This window comes from Bufo bufo, chromosome 1 (genome assembly GCF_905171765.1).
Source record: "Bufo bufo chromosome 1, aBufBuf1.1, whole genome shotgun sequence".
Taxonomy (NCBI): Eukaryota; Metazoa; Chordata; class Amphibia; order Anura; family Bufonidae; genus Bufo; species Bufo bufo.
The window spans coordinates 149,783,030-149,797,194 of NC_053389.1; the positions used below are offsets into that span (position 1 = coordinate 149,783,030).

The 14,165-nt window shown below is 42.1% G+C and overlaps 1 protein-coding gene across 1 annotated transcript in view; it reads right to left on the minus strand.

Annotated features, from left to right (window-relative positions):
- Positions 1–460: 460 nt before the first annotated feature.
- Positions 461–14,165, minus strand: part of LOC120999523 (F-box only protein 44-like) — a 40,218-nt gene continuing 26,513 nt past the window's right edge. The window contains exon 6 of the mRNA XM_040430465.1: positions 461–1,338. Coding sequence (XP_040286399.1) covers positions 1,189–1,338 — 150 coding nt within the window. The 3' untranslated portion in view covers positions 461–1,188. The remainder of the gene's footprint in view (positions 1,339–14,165) is intronic.

Genomic DNA, 14,165 nt, shown 5'->3' on the forward strand with positions numbered 1-14,165 from the left:
ATATGCTAATGAAGCCTCTAGGTGCTATGAGTGCGTTGCTGCAGCACCTAGAGGCTCGGTCTACTCGCCTTTTGGCACGCCCACATCCACTTGATTGACGTCCTTCTTCTCCGCATCGTCCTCATAATCCCACTCCTGCGCCGTTCCTTTTAGTATTCGGCGCAGACGCAGTGAGTAAAGGACGCTCGGCTGCTGCCAGGCAGGCCTGCCGGGGAGGCCTGTGACGTACTAGGTGCAGGCGCAGTGAGGAAGCTGGCAGCAGCCGAGCGTCCTTCACTCACTGCGCCTGCGCCGAATACTAAACGGGACGGCGCAGGCGCAGGATTATGAGGACGATGCGGAGAAGAAGGACGTCAATCAAGTGGACGTGGGCGTGCCAAAAGGCGAGTAGACCGAGCTTCATTCGCATATTATAAAGACTTCATTCGCATATTATAAAAGTTTGTTTTTTAAGAGAACGGCGGCAGGCAGGGACTTAACAAACATACTGTTATGTACTGCTGACATTAGCACATCCCTAATGTCAGTCAGCTACATAACGATTTTTCCCATGACAGAAACCCTTTAATGGTTATTGCCGGGCATCGGTCACCGATATCATCAATAATAACCAATCAGAGCCATCTTCTGCAGTGAAGGAAAGCGCTCACTTATGACTAGGATGGAAGGAAATGTCATCACTAAACCGCTATTAAACTGCACAATTTTCAGGCCAATTAATGAGATCAGAAGGAGAGATGCCCGATCATCAGCAGCACCTCTTCCTGTGTAATCAGGGATGTGCTCCCATAATCAGAACTGAATGAGGACGAGACAATTCTGTTAGCGATCATTTCTCCAAATTCGATTTGCATTGGCTTCTGTAATAGGGCGATGGAAAAGAGCACCAATCAACTTTTTTTTTTTTGTGTGGTCCCCTCTAATAGCGCAATGTGACAATTCAGCCCCCCCCAAAAAAAAAAAAAAAAAAAAAGTTTGCCCACCTCTGCTATAGACCATAGACATTAATACCCTTCTTAATGAGGTTCATGATACAGCATGAGTGTTTCTAGGCATTGTCGTCCTGCGCAGACAAACAGGGGTTGTAACACAGTGCACCCGGTTAATTTGTCATGGTCGCTGTTGCAATCATGGTCTCGGTGTCATTATATAGAAGTCCATTTGTATACATCACGTATAATGCAGGATTCAGGCCCTGAGATTTTCAGGCTCGATGGTGATGCTGCTGTTGGTCACTCTGACTCCATACCAACCGGCCCAGAACTGTGTGTCTTGTCCACCATGCTGGAAATAAACATACCGCACCCCTGGTCCATAGTTACTGAAGGTGTGTGTCATCTACAAACAGAGGGCAAGTCAATTACAGGACAGCTCAATTCTACACATTCAAATCATATAAGGCCAGTATGATAGTAGTTCTATTCTTGAACATGGGGAGCAGCATTATAACAGTTATATTCTTGTACATAGGGAGCTGTATTATAATAGTTATTGTGGTGATGTGCACAGTATAAGTGCTGGAAGGCGTGTATATCCCACCCAGATACCTCAGCTGGGTGAGATAAATGAAGTCCAGAAAGTTGCAGGGGTTTCAGCAAAGCGTAGTTTGCTGAGGCAGTTTTGTTTACATTTTATTATGGGCTGGATTTTATCTGGACTGGTGGATAGGTTTGGTAGTGGGATCTGCCAGTCCACACCCTACAAGTACGGGTATTCTCTTTTACCTGAGGTCATCGCAGGTTAGGCCTGCTGTAATAAATGACGGATAAAACCAACCCTCTGGGTGTCAGTCTGGGGGAGAGAAAACTTGGAAACAGAGGCCTACAGAGGCTCTGGGTGGTTTCAGCCAGGAGGGCTGAGGGGCCATGAGGCTACGTGTAGCCGGATCTCCTGCCCATATGGACTTGTGTTTGGTGAGAAGACCTGCTAAGGCTTAGAGCCTGAGACCCTGTCCATAAGCTGTGATTAGAGGTGAGTCAGGGAAAAGTACTATGTATTAGAGCCCAGATGGGCAGGTGTTTGTCTTGCTGTTTTGTGTGTGCTGGTGCCAAAATAAATGACCCTTTTTTTTTACTTTAAATCCGCTGTCTGACGAGACGTCTGTAATTACGACCCCCTGAGAGAGAGAGCGATCTCTTACATTATATTCTTGTACATAGAGGGCAGTATTATAATAGCTATATTCCTGTACATAGGAGCAGTGTTATAGTAGTTAAATATTTGTACATATAAGGCAGTATTATAGTGGCTACATTCTTGTACATAGGAGGCAGTATTGTGGTAATTATATTCTTGTATATTGTGAGCAGTATTAAAGTAGTTATATTCTTATGTACATAGGGAACAGTATTATAGCACAGAAGTTTTTTTCATAGGCAGTAGTATTATAGTAGTTATATTCTTGTATATAGGAGCAGTATTATAGTAGTTAAATTCTTGTACATAGAAGCCAGTATTGTAGTAGTTATATTCTTGTAAATAGGAGGCAGTATTATAATAGTTATATTATTGTACGTAGGGAACAGTATTATAGTACTATAGTTATTTTGTTGTACATAGGGAGTAGTATTATAGTAGTTTTATTCTTGCAAATTGTGAGCAGTATTATAGAAGTTGTATTCTTGTACATTGTGAGCGGTATTATAGTAGTTATATTTTTGTACATAGGAGACGTATTATAGTACTGCAGTTATTTTCTTGTACATAGGGAGTATTATTTTAGTAGTTATATTCTTGCACATAGGGAGCAGTATTATGGTAGTTACTGTATATTCTTGTACGTTGTGAGCAGTATTATAGTAGTTATATTATTGTACGTAGAGGATAGTATTATAGTAGTTATATTTTTGTACACAGAGACAGTATTATAGTAGTTATATTCCTGTATATAGGGGAGATTATTATTACCTTTACTAGTTACTTTACATGGCTAGTCTCAATGTTATCCTACCAATCTGAACAAGTGGCAGGACTTTATGCTGCATTATTATGTTCTGCTTCTTACCTGCTTTGCACTTCCCCATCTCTACAAAGTACATGGTCAGTCTCAATCCTGTGTGCATTATTTAGATTATGTATAAGGTTTTAATATGCTTATGTATAAGAATAATTTTTAAGTTTGTCTGTATGCACATTCCCAGGGATTGGTAAGGGTTAATAGTTAACCAATCAATTAGCCAGGTGATAGCTGGAAGGCTGGACTTTGTGTGCCAGTATTAAAATCCCTGAGAATGTGGTAAACCCATGCATTATGACTAAGGACACGGCAAGAGTCTGAAATGTGTAAATACAGTTTTCCTGTGTGTCCGTCTGTACCATGAAGATTTTATAAAGCTCCAATAAAGACTCAAGAATTTTATTCTACTTTCATGGCTGTGACTTTCGTTGTTTCTGCTCTTGCAGTATTATAGTAGTTATATTCTTGTACATAGAGGATAGTATTATAGTAGTTATATTCTTGTACACAGGAGGCAGTATTATAGTAGTTATATTCTTGTACACAGGAGGCAGTATTATAGTAGTTATATTCTTGTACGTAGAGGGCAGCATTATAGTAGTTATATTCTTGTACATAAGGGGCAGTATTATAGTAGTTATATTCTTGTACATAGGAGGCAGTATTATAGTAGTTATATTCATGTACACAGGAGGCAGTATTATAGTAGCTATATTATTGTACATAGGAGGCAGTATTATAGTAGTTATATTCTTGTACACAGGAGGCAGTATTATAGTAGTTATATTCTTGTACATAGGAAACAGTGTTATAGTAGTTATATTCATGTACACAGGAGGCAGCATTATAGTAGTTATATTATTGTACATAGGAAGCAATATTATAGTAGTTATATTATTGTACATAGGAGGCAGTATTATAGTAGTTATATTCTTGTACACAGGAGGCAGTATTATAGTAGTTATATTCTTGTACATAGGAAACAGTGTTATAATTGTGTGTAGACTAACCAGCTCTGCCACTCAGCAGGGCACTCGGACATACAGGGAACATCGGGATGAAGTGAATAGAGGAAAAGTTCAGTGTCCATGAAAGAATGTAGTCGTTATTAAAAAATAAATAAAAATTCATGACAGAAACAGAAGCTACTTCCTACGCGTTTCAACCTTATACAGGACTTTGTCATAGCATGGTGGTATATACTTCAACATCAGTCAAAAAAGGGTGGAAGCTCCAATCAGAAATGTGCTATAAAACATGTGACATAACAAGGAGCACATTATTTAAGCCTCATTCACATGTCAGTGTTCGGTCAGTGATTTTAAGCCAAAACCAGGTGCGGCTCTAAACACAGAACAGGAGCAGATCTTTCACTTATACCTTATGTCTGTGGAGGCTCCAATCCTGGTTTTGGCTCACAATCACTGATGGAAATCACTGACTAATATATTGATGTGTGAATGAGATTGCTCCTGTGACATGGACAAACTGAATGAAAATACACAGAAACAGGTAAGTGCTGAAAGTCAACAGACAACAAAAATAAAAGTACAAATTGGAAAAAAGAGGGTTGGGCGTCACTCAATATCTGGCATCAATATAGACAAGGTAGAAGACAATGTCCAATTAATATTATTTAATCGCACTTACAACATGTTGTATAAAATTACAAATGAAAATGGATAAAACCTCTAAAAAATACACATATAGCCTAATGAAACCACTATATTGGACTCTATATTCAGTCTCTGATGTCCATATTGTTTCAATGTTCGTAATAGGTCATATGATAATCACCAGGTAGAGCAAATAAAAGTTCGTATTTGTTTGGAGTACTTTGCATTAGTTGTAAATGTACTTTACCACTCCTGTCGGCCGTGCGACTGCTTTGCTGTAAGCTGCAAGGACCTTTGAAGGCGGACTTGCCAATAGGAAATTCCCCGTGTTGCTGGATGTTGCTTTACAACCTGCTTTGACTTTCCAGGACCTAGCCGTGGCGTCCCACGTGGTTTGGCCGGATGGTCAGGTGACTTCCTGTTCCAGGCGGGGTTTTCAAACTAGTACAGCATTCAATTGAGGTTATGAATGTCTTCCTTATGTTGTCCCACACTGTCTGTCGACCATACGCGTTTCGGGATAAAGCCCCTTCCTCAGTGGTACAGACAGTGGGATTAAGATGTCCTTTTTATATTATCTTTAATTGATGAGATGCATGCTGGGACAGTGGGGGACTTGGAAGACCAGGATGTGGATTTTTAATTGATAGCGATCCGTTTGTGATCGTTTGGATGTATATCCATTCATACAAAAACAACGATTTCCAATATCATATATATAGTTTCAATTCATCCTTTTGAAATCAGTGCTATATGGGTAATATTACAATTACATAAAACAATTAAAATGCATACATTTAATAAATATAATACATATAGAAAACGCATATGCGCACCTGCGATTTTGATGCGTCTTCAATGCGCTTTTACCAAAAATGTTAAAAATCATAAAAAACATTTATAAAGATAATGGTAGACCAGTGATATTATTTATAAATTGATTTCATATATTTATCACACTTTTCTCATCAGAAACATTAATTTTGTACATACAGTGTTAAATATATGGAAAACTATTCAATATTGATACATTCATTAAATTAAAATAATAAATATTAATAATATTACATTAAAAGTCATGTCTATATGATATCATATAGACATGACTTTTAATGTAATATTATTAATATTTATTATTTTAATTTAATGAATGTATCAATATTGAATAGTTTTCCATATATTAAACACTGTATGTACAAAATTAATGTTTCTGATGAGAAAAGTGTGATAAATATATGAAATCTATTTATAAATAATATCACTGGTCTACCATTATCTTTATAAATGTTTTTTATGATTTTTAACATTTTTGGTGAAAGAGCATTGAAGACGCATCAAAATTGCAGGTGCGCATATGCGTTTTCTATATGTATTATATTTATTAAATTTATGCATTTTAATTGTTTTATGTAATTGTAATATTACCCATATAGCACTGATTTCAAAAGGATGAATTGAAACTATATATATATGATATTGGAAATCGTTGTTTTTGTATGAATGGATATACATCCAAACGATCACAAACGGATCGCTATCAATTAAAAATCCACATCCTGGTCTTCCAAGTCCCCCACTGTCCCAGCATGCATCTCATCAATTAAAGATAATATAAAAAGGATATCTTAATCCCACTGTCTGTACCACTGAGGAAGGGGCTTTATCCCGAAACGCGTATGGTCGACAGACAGTGTGGGACAACATAAGGAAGACATTCATAACCACAATTGAATGCTGTACTAGTTTGAAAACCCCGCCTGGAACAGGAAGTCACTTGACCATCCGGCCAAACCACGTGGGAAGCCACGGCTAGGTCCTGGAAGGTCAAAGCAGGTTGTAAAGCAACATCCAGCAACACGGGGAATTTCCTATTGGCAAGTCCGCCTTCAAAGGTCCTTGCAGCTTACAGCAAAGCAGTCGCATGGCCGACAGGAGTGGTAAAGTACATTTACAACTAATGCAAAGTACTCCAAACAAATACGAACTTTTATTTGCTCTACCTGGTGATTATCATATGACCTATTACGAACATTGAAACAATATGGACATCAGAGACTGAATATAGAGTCCAATATAGTGGTTTCATTAGGCTATATGTGTATTTTTTAGAGGTTTTATCCATTTTCATTTGTAATTTTATACAACATGTTGTAAGTGCGATTAAATAATATTAATTGGACATTGTCTTCTACCTTGTCTATATTGATGCCGGATATTGAGTGACGCCCAACCCTCTTTTTTCCAATTTGTACTTTTAACAGCAACAGGGAGTGCTGTGCGGCAGTGCACCTATTCCATTGTATTATCAGTGAGTGAACCACCAAACCTTGACCAAAAATAAAATGACGTGAAAACACAAAAAGATTAAAAAATATTTATGTCGATCTCATAGAAGTCTAGAAATTGCGATATTGCTTCCAAGGGGACCATACTTTAACAAATAATGCTCTAGAATGGGTTTCCCAGTGTGCCAGCTCTTCAAACCGGTATAGCTGGTCAACTTTCTCAGTCCACATCAATAGGGATGGAGGAGAGACGTTTCTCCATAACAGTGGGATCAATAGGCGAGCTGCTGTTATAAGCATGGTCGGGAAGTTTGACTTTGAAGGGACGAGCGTGCCATTAGGACACCATAGTAATAGGAGTTTTGCGTCTAATCTAATCTGGGTACCACAGGCTTTATTTATTACTTTTCCCACTTCCAACCAAAAAGGACGTATTTCCTTACAGCTCCACCAAATATGAGAAAGAGAGCCTAGTTCTCCCCCGCACCTCCAGCAACTATCTGGGATATCAGGGTTGAGCCTATGGAGGTATTCTGGTGTTTTGTACCATCTCGTTAGCAATTTATAGGAGTTACCTTGTATCTTGATGCAGCGATTGAATCCGTGTGAGTGTGTGAGGATGAAAGCTTTCTCAGGATCAGACAGATCTGGAGGGGCGGAGGAGAGCAGCTCCTTATAGAATGTGGAGAGAGGTTTCTGTGGGCGTCGGGTTTGTGAAATTTTTCTTTCTATCCAGTAGGGTTCGGTTGTGGGCCTAGGTATATTCTCAAGAAGCGCTAGATCCTTCCTGAAGGCCATAACCGCCAAGAAAGAGGCCGCCTGGACCCTCGGAAGAGCGAGAATCTCGCTCCAGTCTAAAGCACCGGATTCGGAAATGATGTCCTGTAGCTTAAGGTTGTTCAACAGGGCCCAGATTCCTGACGCTGTAGAGGTGGCAGGATGTATGTGGGACTGAAGAAGGTGCAGGGGAAGATTTGGACTAGGGAACGTAAGAACCGAGGCCCGGTATAATTTGGTCCATTCTAATAGCAATCCATTCCACAAAGGTGAGATAAATTTGTTATTAGCTGTGCACTTGCGCAGGCCCCATAGAACCAGCTTATCCTTGTAGGTGAGCATATCACACTCCAGTTGAGACACAAGATTGAGAGGGCGCCAGGAAAGGAGGCTCAAAGCTCTATTTAGCATTGAAGCTTTATAATAAAGGTATATGTCGGGTAGGCCGAAGCCTCCCAATCTTTTCTCCCGAGTGAGGGTGGCGTATGCTAATCTGGGGGACCTGCCAGACCACACAAAGGCTGAGAAGATTCTGCGGACCTCCACAAAGAAGGAATGGGGTAGCCAAATAGGTAGTGTTTGAATGTGGTAAAATAGTCTGGGGACAATAAAGGCTTTAATGTCGTTTTTCCTACCTATCCACGAAATGAATGGAAGTTTCAGGGAGTGTAAGTGTGATCTGATAGACCTAAGTAAGGGAGCTTGGTTAAGCTCAAAAAGGTCCTCCGGTTTCGCTGATATATGGGTATCCAGGAATGGAATCAATTTGGGGGCCCACGAAAAGGCGGTGGAGAGTTTGAGTATTTCAATAGAAGCGGCTGGACAGGAAATATTCAGGGCTTGTGACTTACTATAATTAATTTTAAAATTGGAGACCAAACCGTAGTCCTCGAAAAGGGCTTGAAGTCTAGGAAAAGAGGTCAGGGGGTTGGACGTGATGACCAAGAGGTCGTCAGCGAAGGCAGCAGTTAAGTGTGTATGTGACCCTAAAGTGATCCCTTGGATATCCGGGTCCTGTCTAATCTTGGCAAGCAGTGTCTCCATGACAATAACAAAAAGGGCTAGCGACAATGGGCAGCCTTGCCTTGTTCCATTAGTAATGGAAAAGGCTGGAGAAAGCGTGCCATTGATCCGGATCCTGGCAGAGGGGTGCGAATAGAGTGAAAAGATTGATGAGATAAACTGGTGCGGAAGGCCAAATCTCGACAGTGCCTGAGACATAAAGTGCCAGCTGATCCTGTCAAAGGCCTTCTCTGCGTCTGTACTGAGGAGGGCTAATGGCATGGAATTCTGCCGAGCATGCGTGATAAGGGTGTATGACGCGGACCGTGTTTTCACTCCCCTGTCTGCCAGCGACGAATCCCACTTGTTCCCTATTGATAATGTCAGGGAGAACCGACTGGATCCTGTGAGCCAGAATCTTGGCCCACCATTTCACATCTGTGTTCAGAAGCGAAATAGGGCGGTAGCTCCCGCAGTTTAGAGGGTCCTTGTTTTCTTTGTGTATAACCGTGATATGGGCCGAAAGCGATTGGGGGGGAAGTGAGCCCCCTTGGAGTAAATAATTACAGAGGGTGTTAAACTGGGGGATTAAGATACGCTTAAAGGCTTTGTAGTAGGAGATAGTAAATCCATCGGGACCTGGGCTTTTCCCAGAAGGTATTGAAGAAAGGACCTTGCTTATTTCTGAGTCTGTAATAGGAGACAAAAGCTGAGCCGACTGTGAGGGGGTGATAGTAGGTAGTTGAAGGGAGGAGAGGAATTTCTCAGTTGCTTCCCCTATTTGTACTGGCGAAAGTTGGTTGGGTGGCGCTAGGTTATAGAGGTCCCTATAGAAGGCACAAAAGGTGTTCGCTATGTCTGGAGTGCTTTTATGTAACGTACCTTTATCATCCTTGATGGCTGCAATAAATGAATCAGCTTTTTGTTTTTTGACTAGGGCGGACATAAGCCTATTCCCCTTGTCCCCATGGGCATAGGATCGAAATTTGGACCGTAATAGAAGCTTGGCTGACGTGACATTCAGTAAGTTTTTAAGTTTTGTACGAGCCTCTGTGAGTTCTGAGGCGCATCTAAGGGCTTGGGAGCTTTTATGTGATAATTCTAGTGACTGTATCTGGGAGAGGAGCGTCGCTACAGCTTGATTACGTTGCTTCTTAATGTGGGCACCTAAGGCTATCAGCTCACCTCTCAGGACCGCCTTGTGGGTCTCCCAAGTTATTGAAGGGGAGGGTGCATCAGGGCCAAGGGTGTTTAGTGTGAAAAATTCAGTTATGATAGAAGACAGTTTAGCGGCATGGGAGGGGTCTGAAATAATAGTATCATTAATACGCCAATTCCATTGCCTCTTTGGGAGGTCCTGCAGAGAGACACTCAGAAAGACAGGGGCGTGGTCAGACAGTGTGATGTTGCCTATGTGGGATCGGATAGCTCTATTAACATGAGTTTTAGACAGAAATATATAATCAAGCCTGTGATAGGAAGATTTAGCAGCTGAGTAGAAGATGTAGTCCTTACTGGAGGGGTTCATGGTGCGCCAAATATCTACTACCCCAAGCCTCTGCAAGGCGAGTTTAAGGCGACGTAATCGTACATGTGTAATAGCAGATTTCCCATTTGAAGAATCTAATGGAGGTTCAAGGGTGACATTAAAGTCGCCTCCTAAAATCACCATTCCCTCTTTGAAGGAGGATAGTAATCCAAGGGTCTGAACGAGCCAAGCAACCTGCCCTCTATTAGGAGCATACATATTTGCTAGGGTAACAGGTGTGTCAGCAATAGTACCTTTAACAAACAGGTAACGACCCTCAGGGTCCGAGGAGACAGCAGAATGCTTGAATGGAAGCTGTTTGTGAATCGCTATGCTGACACCCCTGCTAGCCGAACTGAAAGTGCTATGAAACCATTGGGAAAACCTTTTGGGAGGTAATTTGGGGATCTTACCCTCTCGAAAATGGGTTTCCTGAAAGAATGCTATGGACACTTTGTCTCTTTGTAATAGAGCAAGGACTTGGGACCGCTTGCAAGACTCGTTCATTCCCCGGACGTTGAGGGAGGATATCATGACGGACGACATTCTAAAATAGAGAGAGGATATTCAGCATCTGAATATACTGCATACGACATCTGTTGGAAAAGGAGGGGGTTAGACACAAAAGGGAAAGAGGGAAGACAAACAGGTAGGTAAAATGACAAAAGTGCAAATATAACTTGCAATAGAAGCTCTACTGAGCACCTGACTATAAGGCGATCCTTTCTCAGCACGGCAACCAGCCGGGGTCTGTCAGGTGGGGGGTCCGGCAGAGCTAAATAGGGCCATTGGCTGGCCGTCAAGTAAAGGAAAGGTCAATACAGAGGTAAAGCCGGGTTAGCCCCTGCATAATGAGGTGGGAGTAGGGAGTAGGAAAGGACCAGAACCTAAAATTAATCATATTCATCTGGATAGAAGGGATCCATAACGTAACAGTGAACATTAAACACTAGACTCCATATCTGCCGGGTGAGATCAGACCTATGTTGGACAGAAATCTGCTGGATGCGAAAAGGCCTCAGATCTTCCAATCATAAGGCATAAAGTCCCGGACAATCAAAATAAAGTAGGTAAGAACGTAACGGTCTCAGCGACGACCCTGTACTCAGGTTGGAGCATGTGTGGATTTTTCAGCCCTGGTTTTGGGCCCTTTTCTTGTGAGAACAGGCCGCCAATCAGCCTCCTGGGGTGGCGGGAGATGGATCTTCTAGATCTGCTGGCATCCACGAGGGGATCTCGATAGGGGTTAACCCCAGCTGGGACCAACTTGCTTGTAGATCTGCTGGTGAACGAATGGTGATCTGGCGCCCGTTTTTTAGGACCGCAATACCAAAAGGATAAAGCCACCTAAATGGAGTGGCTGTTGCTTTAAGGGCATCCAGGAGTGGGCAAAGGATGCGCCTTTTAGCCAGTGTGGACGGGGCCAAGTCCTGAAAGAACATGATAGGCGTACCTTCGTGCTGGAGTTGGTTTGCTTTCCTGCTGGCTCTCATGAGCGCTGCTGTATCAACGTAACTAAGGAGGCCGCATACCACGTCACGAGGTCGTTCTGTGGCTTTAGGCTTGGGTCTTAGTGCGCGATGGATTCGCTCGATTATAATCTGTTCCAATCTTTCGGGTCCCAGGAGACTCGCGAAGATTTAATGCGCAACCTTATTAAGCGCTTCATTCGCAAACGATTCTGGTAGGCCGCAAATTCTCAGGTTCTTCCTGCGGCTACGATTCTCCTGATCTTCTATTCGGAGAAGCGCATCGTTCAGTAAATCAGAGTGGGAACGAATCGCATTGTACGATTTTTCTTCCCGCTTGATGGCCGCCTCATGTGAACTTTCGAGGTCCGACACCCGGTGCCCAATATTGCGGAGGTCCTCTTTAATATCGGATAAATCCTTCTTTATAGGGGCCAGGGCAGAGTTGAACACTTCAAGTAGCGCTGCTTTGGTGAAGGATCTCCCCTGTTTGCGGGACTTACATGTCGATGCGTCCGAAGCGCTTCCAGCATCGTAGTCCTCCTCCATGTCAGATAGCTGAGCTGGAGCCGGCACCATCTCAGGGGTTTCAGCCGATCGGAGCTTCGGCTGTTTCTTCAGAAACTGGTCCATATCTGGCTGTCTGGACCGAGTTGGAGTGGGTTCCGCTTGCTCTTTGGATCTTTCCCTTCCCACTTTGCCCATCTGTGCGATGTTGTAGGCTGATTATAGGGGCTAAATCACCGGCTAGGTTGAGGAGCTCAGAAACTAGCAGCCATTCAGCTACACAGCCAGGCTCCGCCCCCCATAGTAGTTATATTCTTATACATAGGAGGCAGTATTATAGTAGTTATATTTTTGCATATAGGTGGCATTATAATAGTAGTTATAGTCTTGTACATAGGAGGCAGCATTATAGTAGTTATATTCTTAAACATAGGATGCAGTATTATAGTAGTTATATTTTTGCATATAGGTGGCAGTACAGGGAGTGCAGAATTATTAGGCAAATTAGTATTTTGACCACATCATCCATCCTCTTTATGCATGTTGTCTTACTCCAAGCTGTATAGGCTCGAAAGCCTACTACCAATTAAGCATATTAGGTGATGTGCATCTCTGTAATGAGAAGGGGTGTGGTCTAATGACATCAACACCCTATATTAGGTGTGCATAATTATTAGGCAACTTCCTTTCCTTTGGCAAAATGGGTCAAAAGAAGGACTTGACAGGCTCAGAAAAGTCAAAAATAGTGAGATATCTTGCAGAGGGATGCAGCACTCTTAAAATTGCAAAGCTTCTGAAGCGTGATCATCGAACAATCAAGCGTTTCATTCAAAATAGTCAACAGGGTCGCAAGAAGCGTGTGGAAAAACCAAGGCGCAAAATAACTGCCCATGAACTGAGAAAAGTCAAGCGTGCAGCTGCCAAGATGCCACTTGCCACCAGTTTGGCCGTATTTCAGAGCTGCAACATCACTGGAGTGCCCAAAAGCACAAGGTGTGCAATACTCAGAGACATGGCCAAGGTAAGAAAGGCTGAAAGACGACCACCGCTGAACAAGACACACAAGCTGAAACGTCAAGACTGGGCCAAGAAATATCTCAAGACTGATTTTTCTAAGGTTTTATGGACTGATGAAATGAGAGTGAGTCTTGATGGGCCAGATGGATGGGCCCGTGGCTGGATTGGTAAAGGGCAAAGAGCTCCAGTCCGACTCAGACGCCAGCAAGGTGGAGGTGGAGTACTGGTTTGGGCTGGTATCATCAAAGATGAGCTTGTGGGGCCTTTTCGGGTTGAGGATGGAGTCAAGCTCAACTCCCAGTCCTACTGCCAGTTTCTGGAAGACACCTTCTTCAAGCAGTGGTACAGGAAGAAGTCTGCATCCTTCAAGAAAAACATGATTTTCATGCAGGACAATGCTCCATCACACGCGTCCAAGTACTCCACAGCGTGGCTGGCAAGAAAGGGTATAAAAGAAGAAAATCTAATGACATGGCCTCCTTGTTCACCTGATCTGAACCCCATTGAGAACCTGTGGTCCATCATCAAATGTGAGATTTACAAGGAGGGAAAACAGTACACCTCTCTGAACAGTGTCTGGGAGGCTGTGGTTGCTGCTGCACGCAATGTTGATGGTGAACAGATCAAAACACTGACAGAATCCATGGATGGCAGGCTTTTGAGTGTCCTTGCAAAGAAAGGTGGCTATATTGGTCACTGATATGTTTTTGTTTTGTTTTTGAATGTCAGAAATGTATATTTGTGAATGTTGAGATGTTATATTGGTTTCACTGGTAAAAATAAATAATTGAAATGGGTATATATTTGTTTTTTGTTAAGTTGCCTAATAATTATGCACAGTAATAGTCACCTGCACACACAGATATCCCCCTAAAATAGCTAAAACTAAAAACAAACTAAAAACTACTTCCAAAAATATTCAGCTTTGATATTAATGAGTTTTTTGGGTTCATTGAGAACATGGTTGTTGTTCAATAATAAAATTAATCCTCAAAAATACAACTTGCC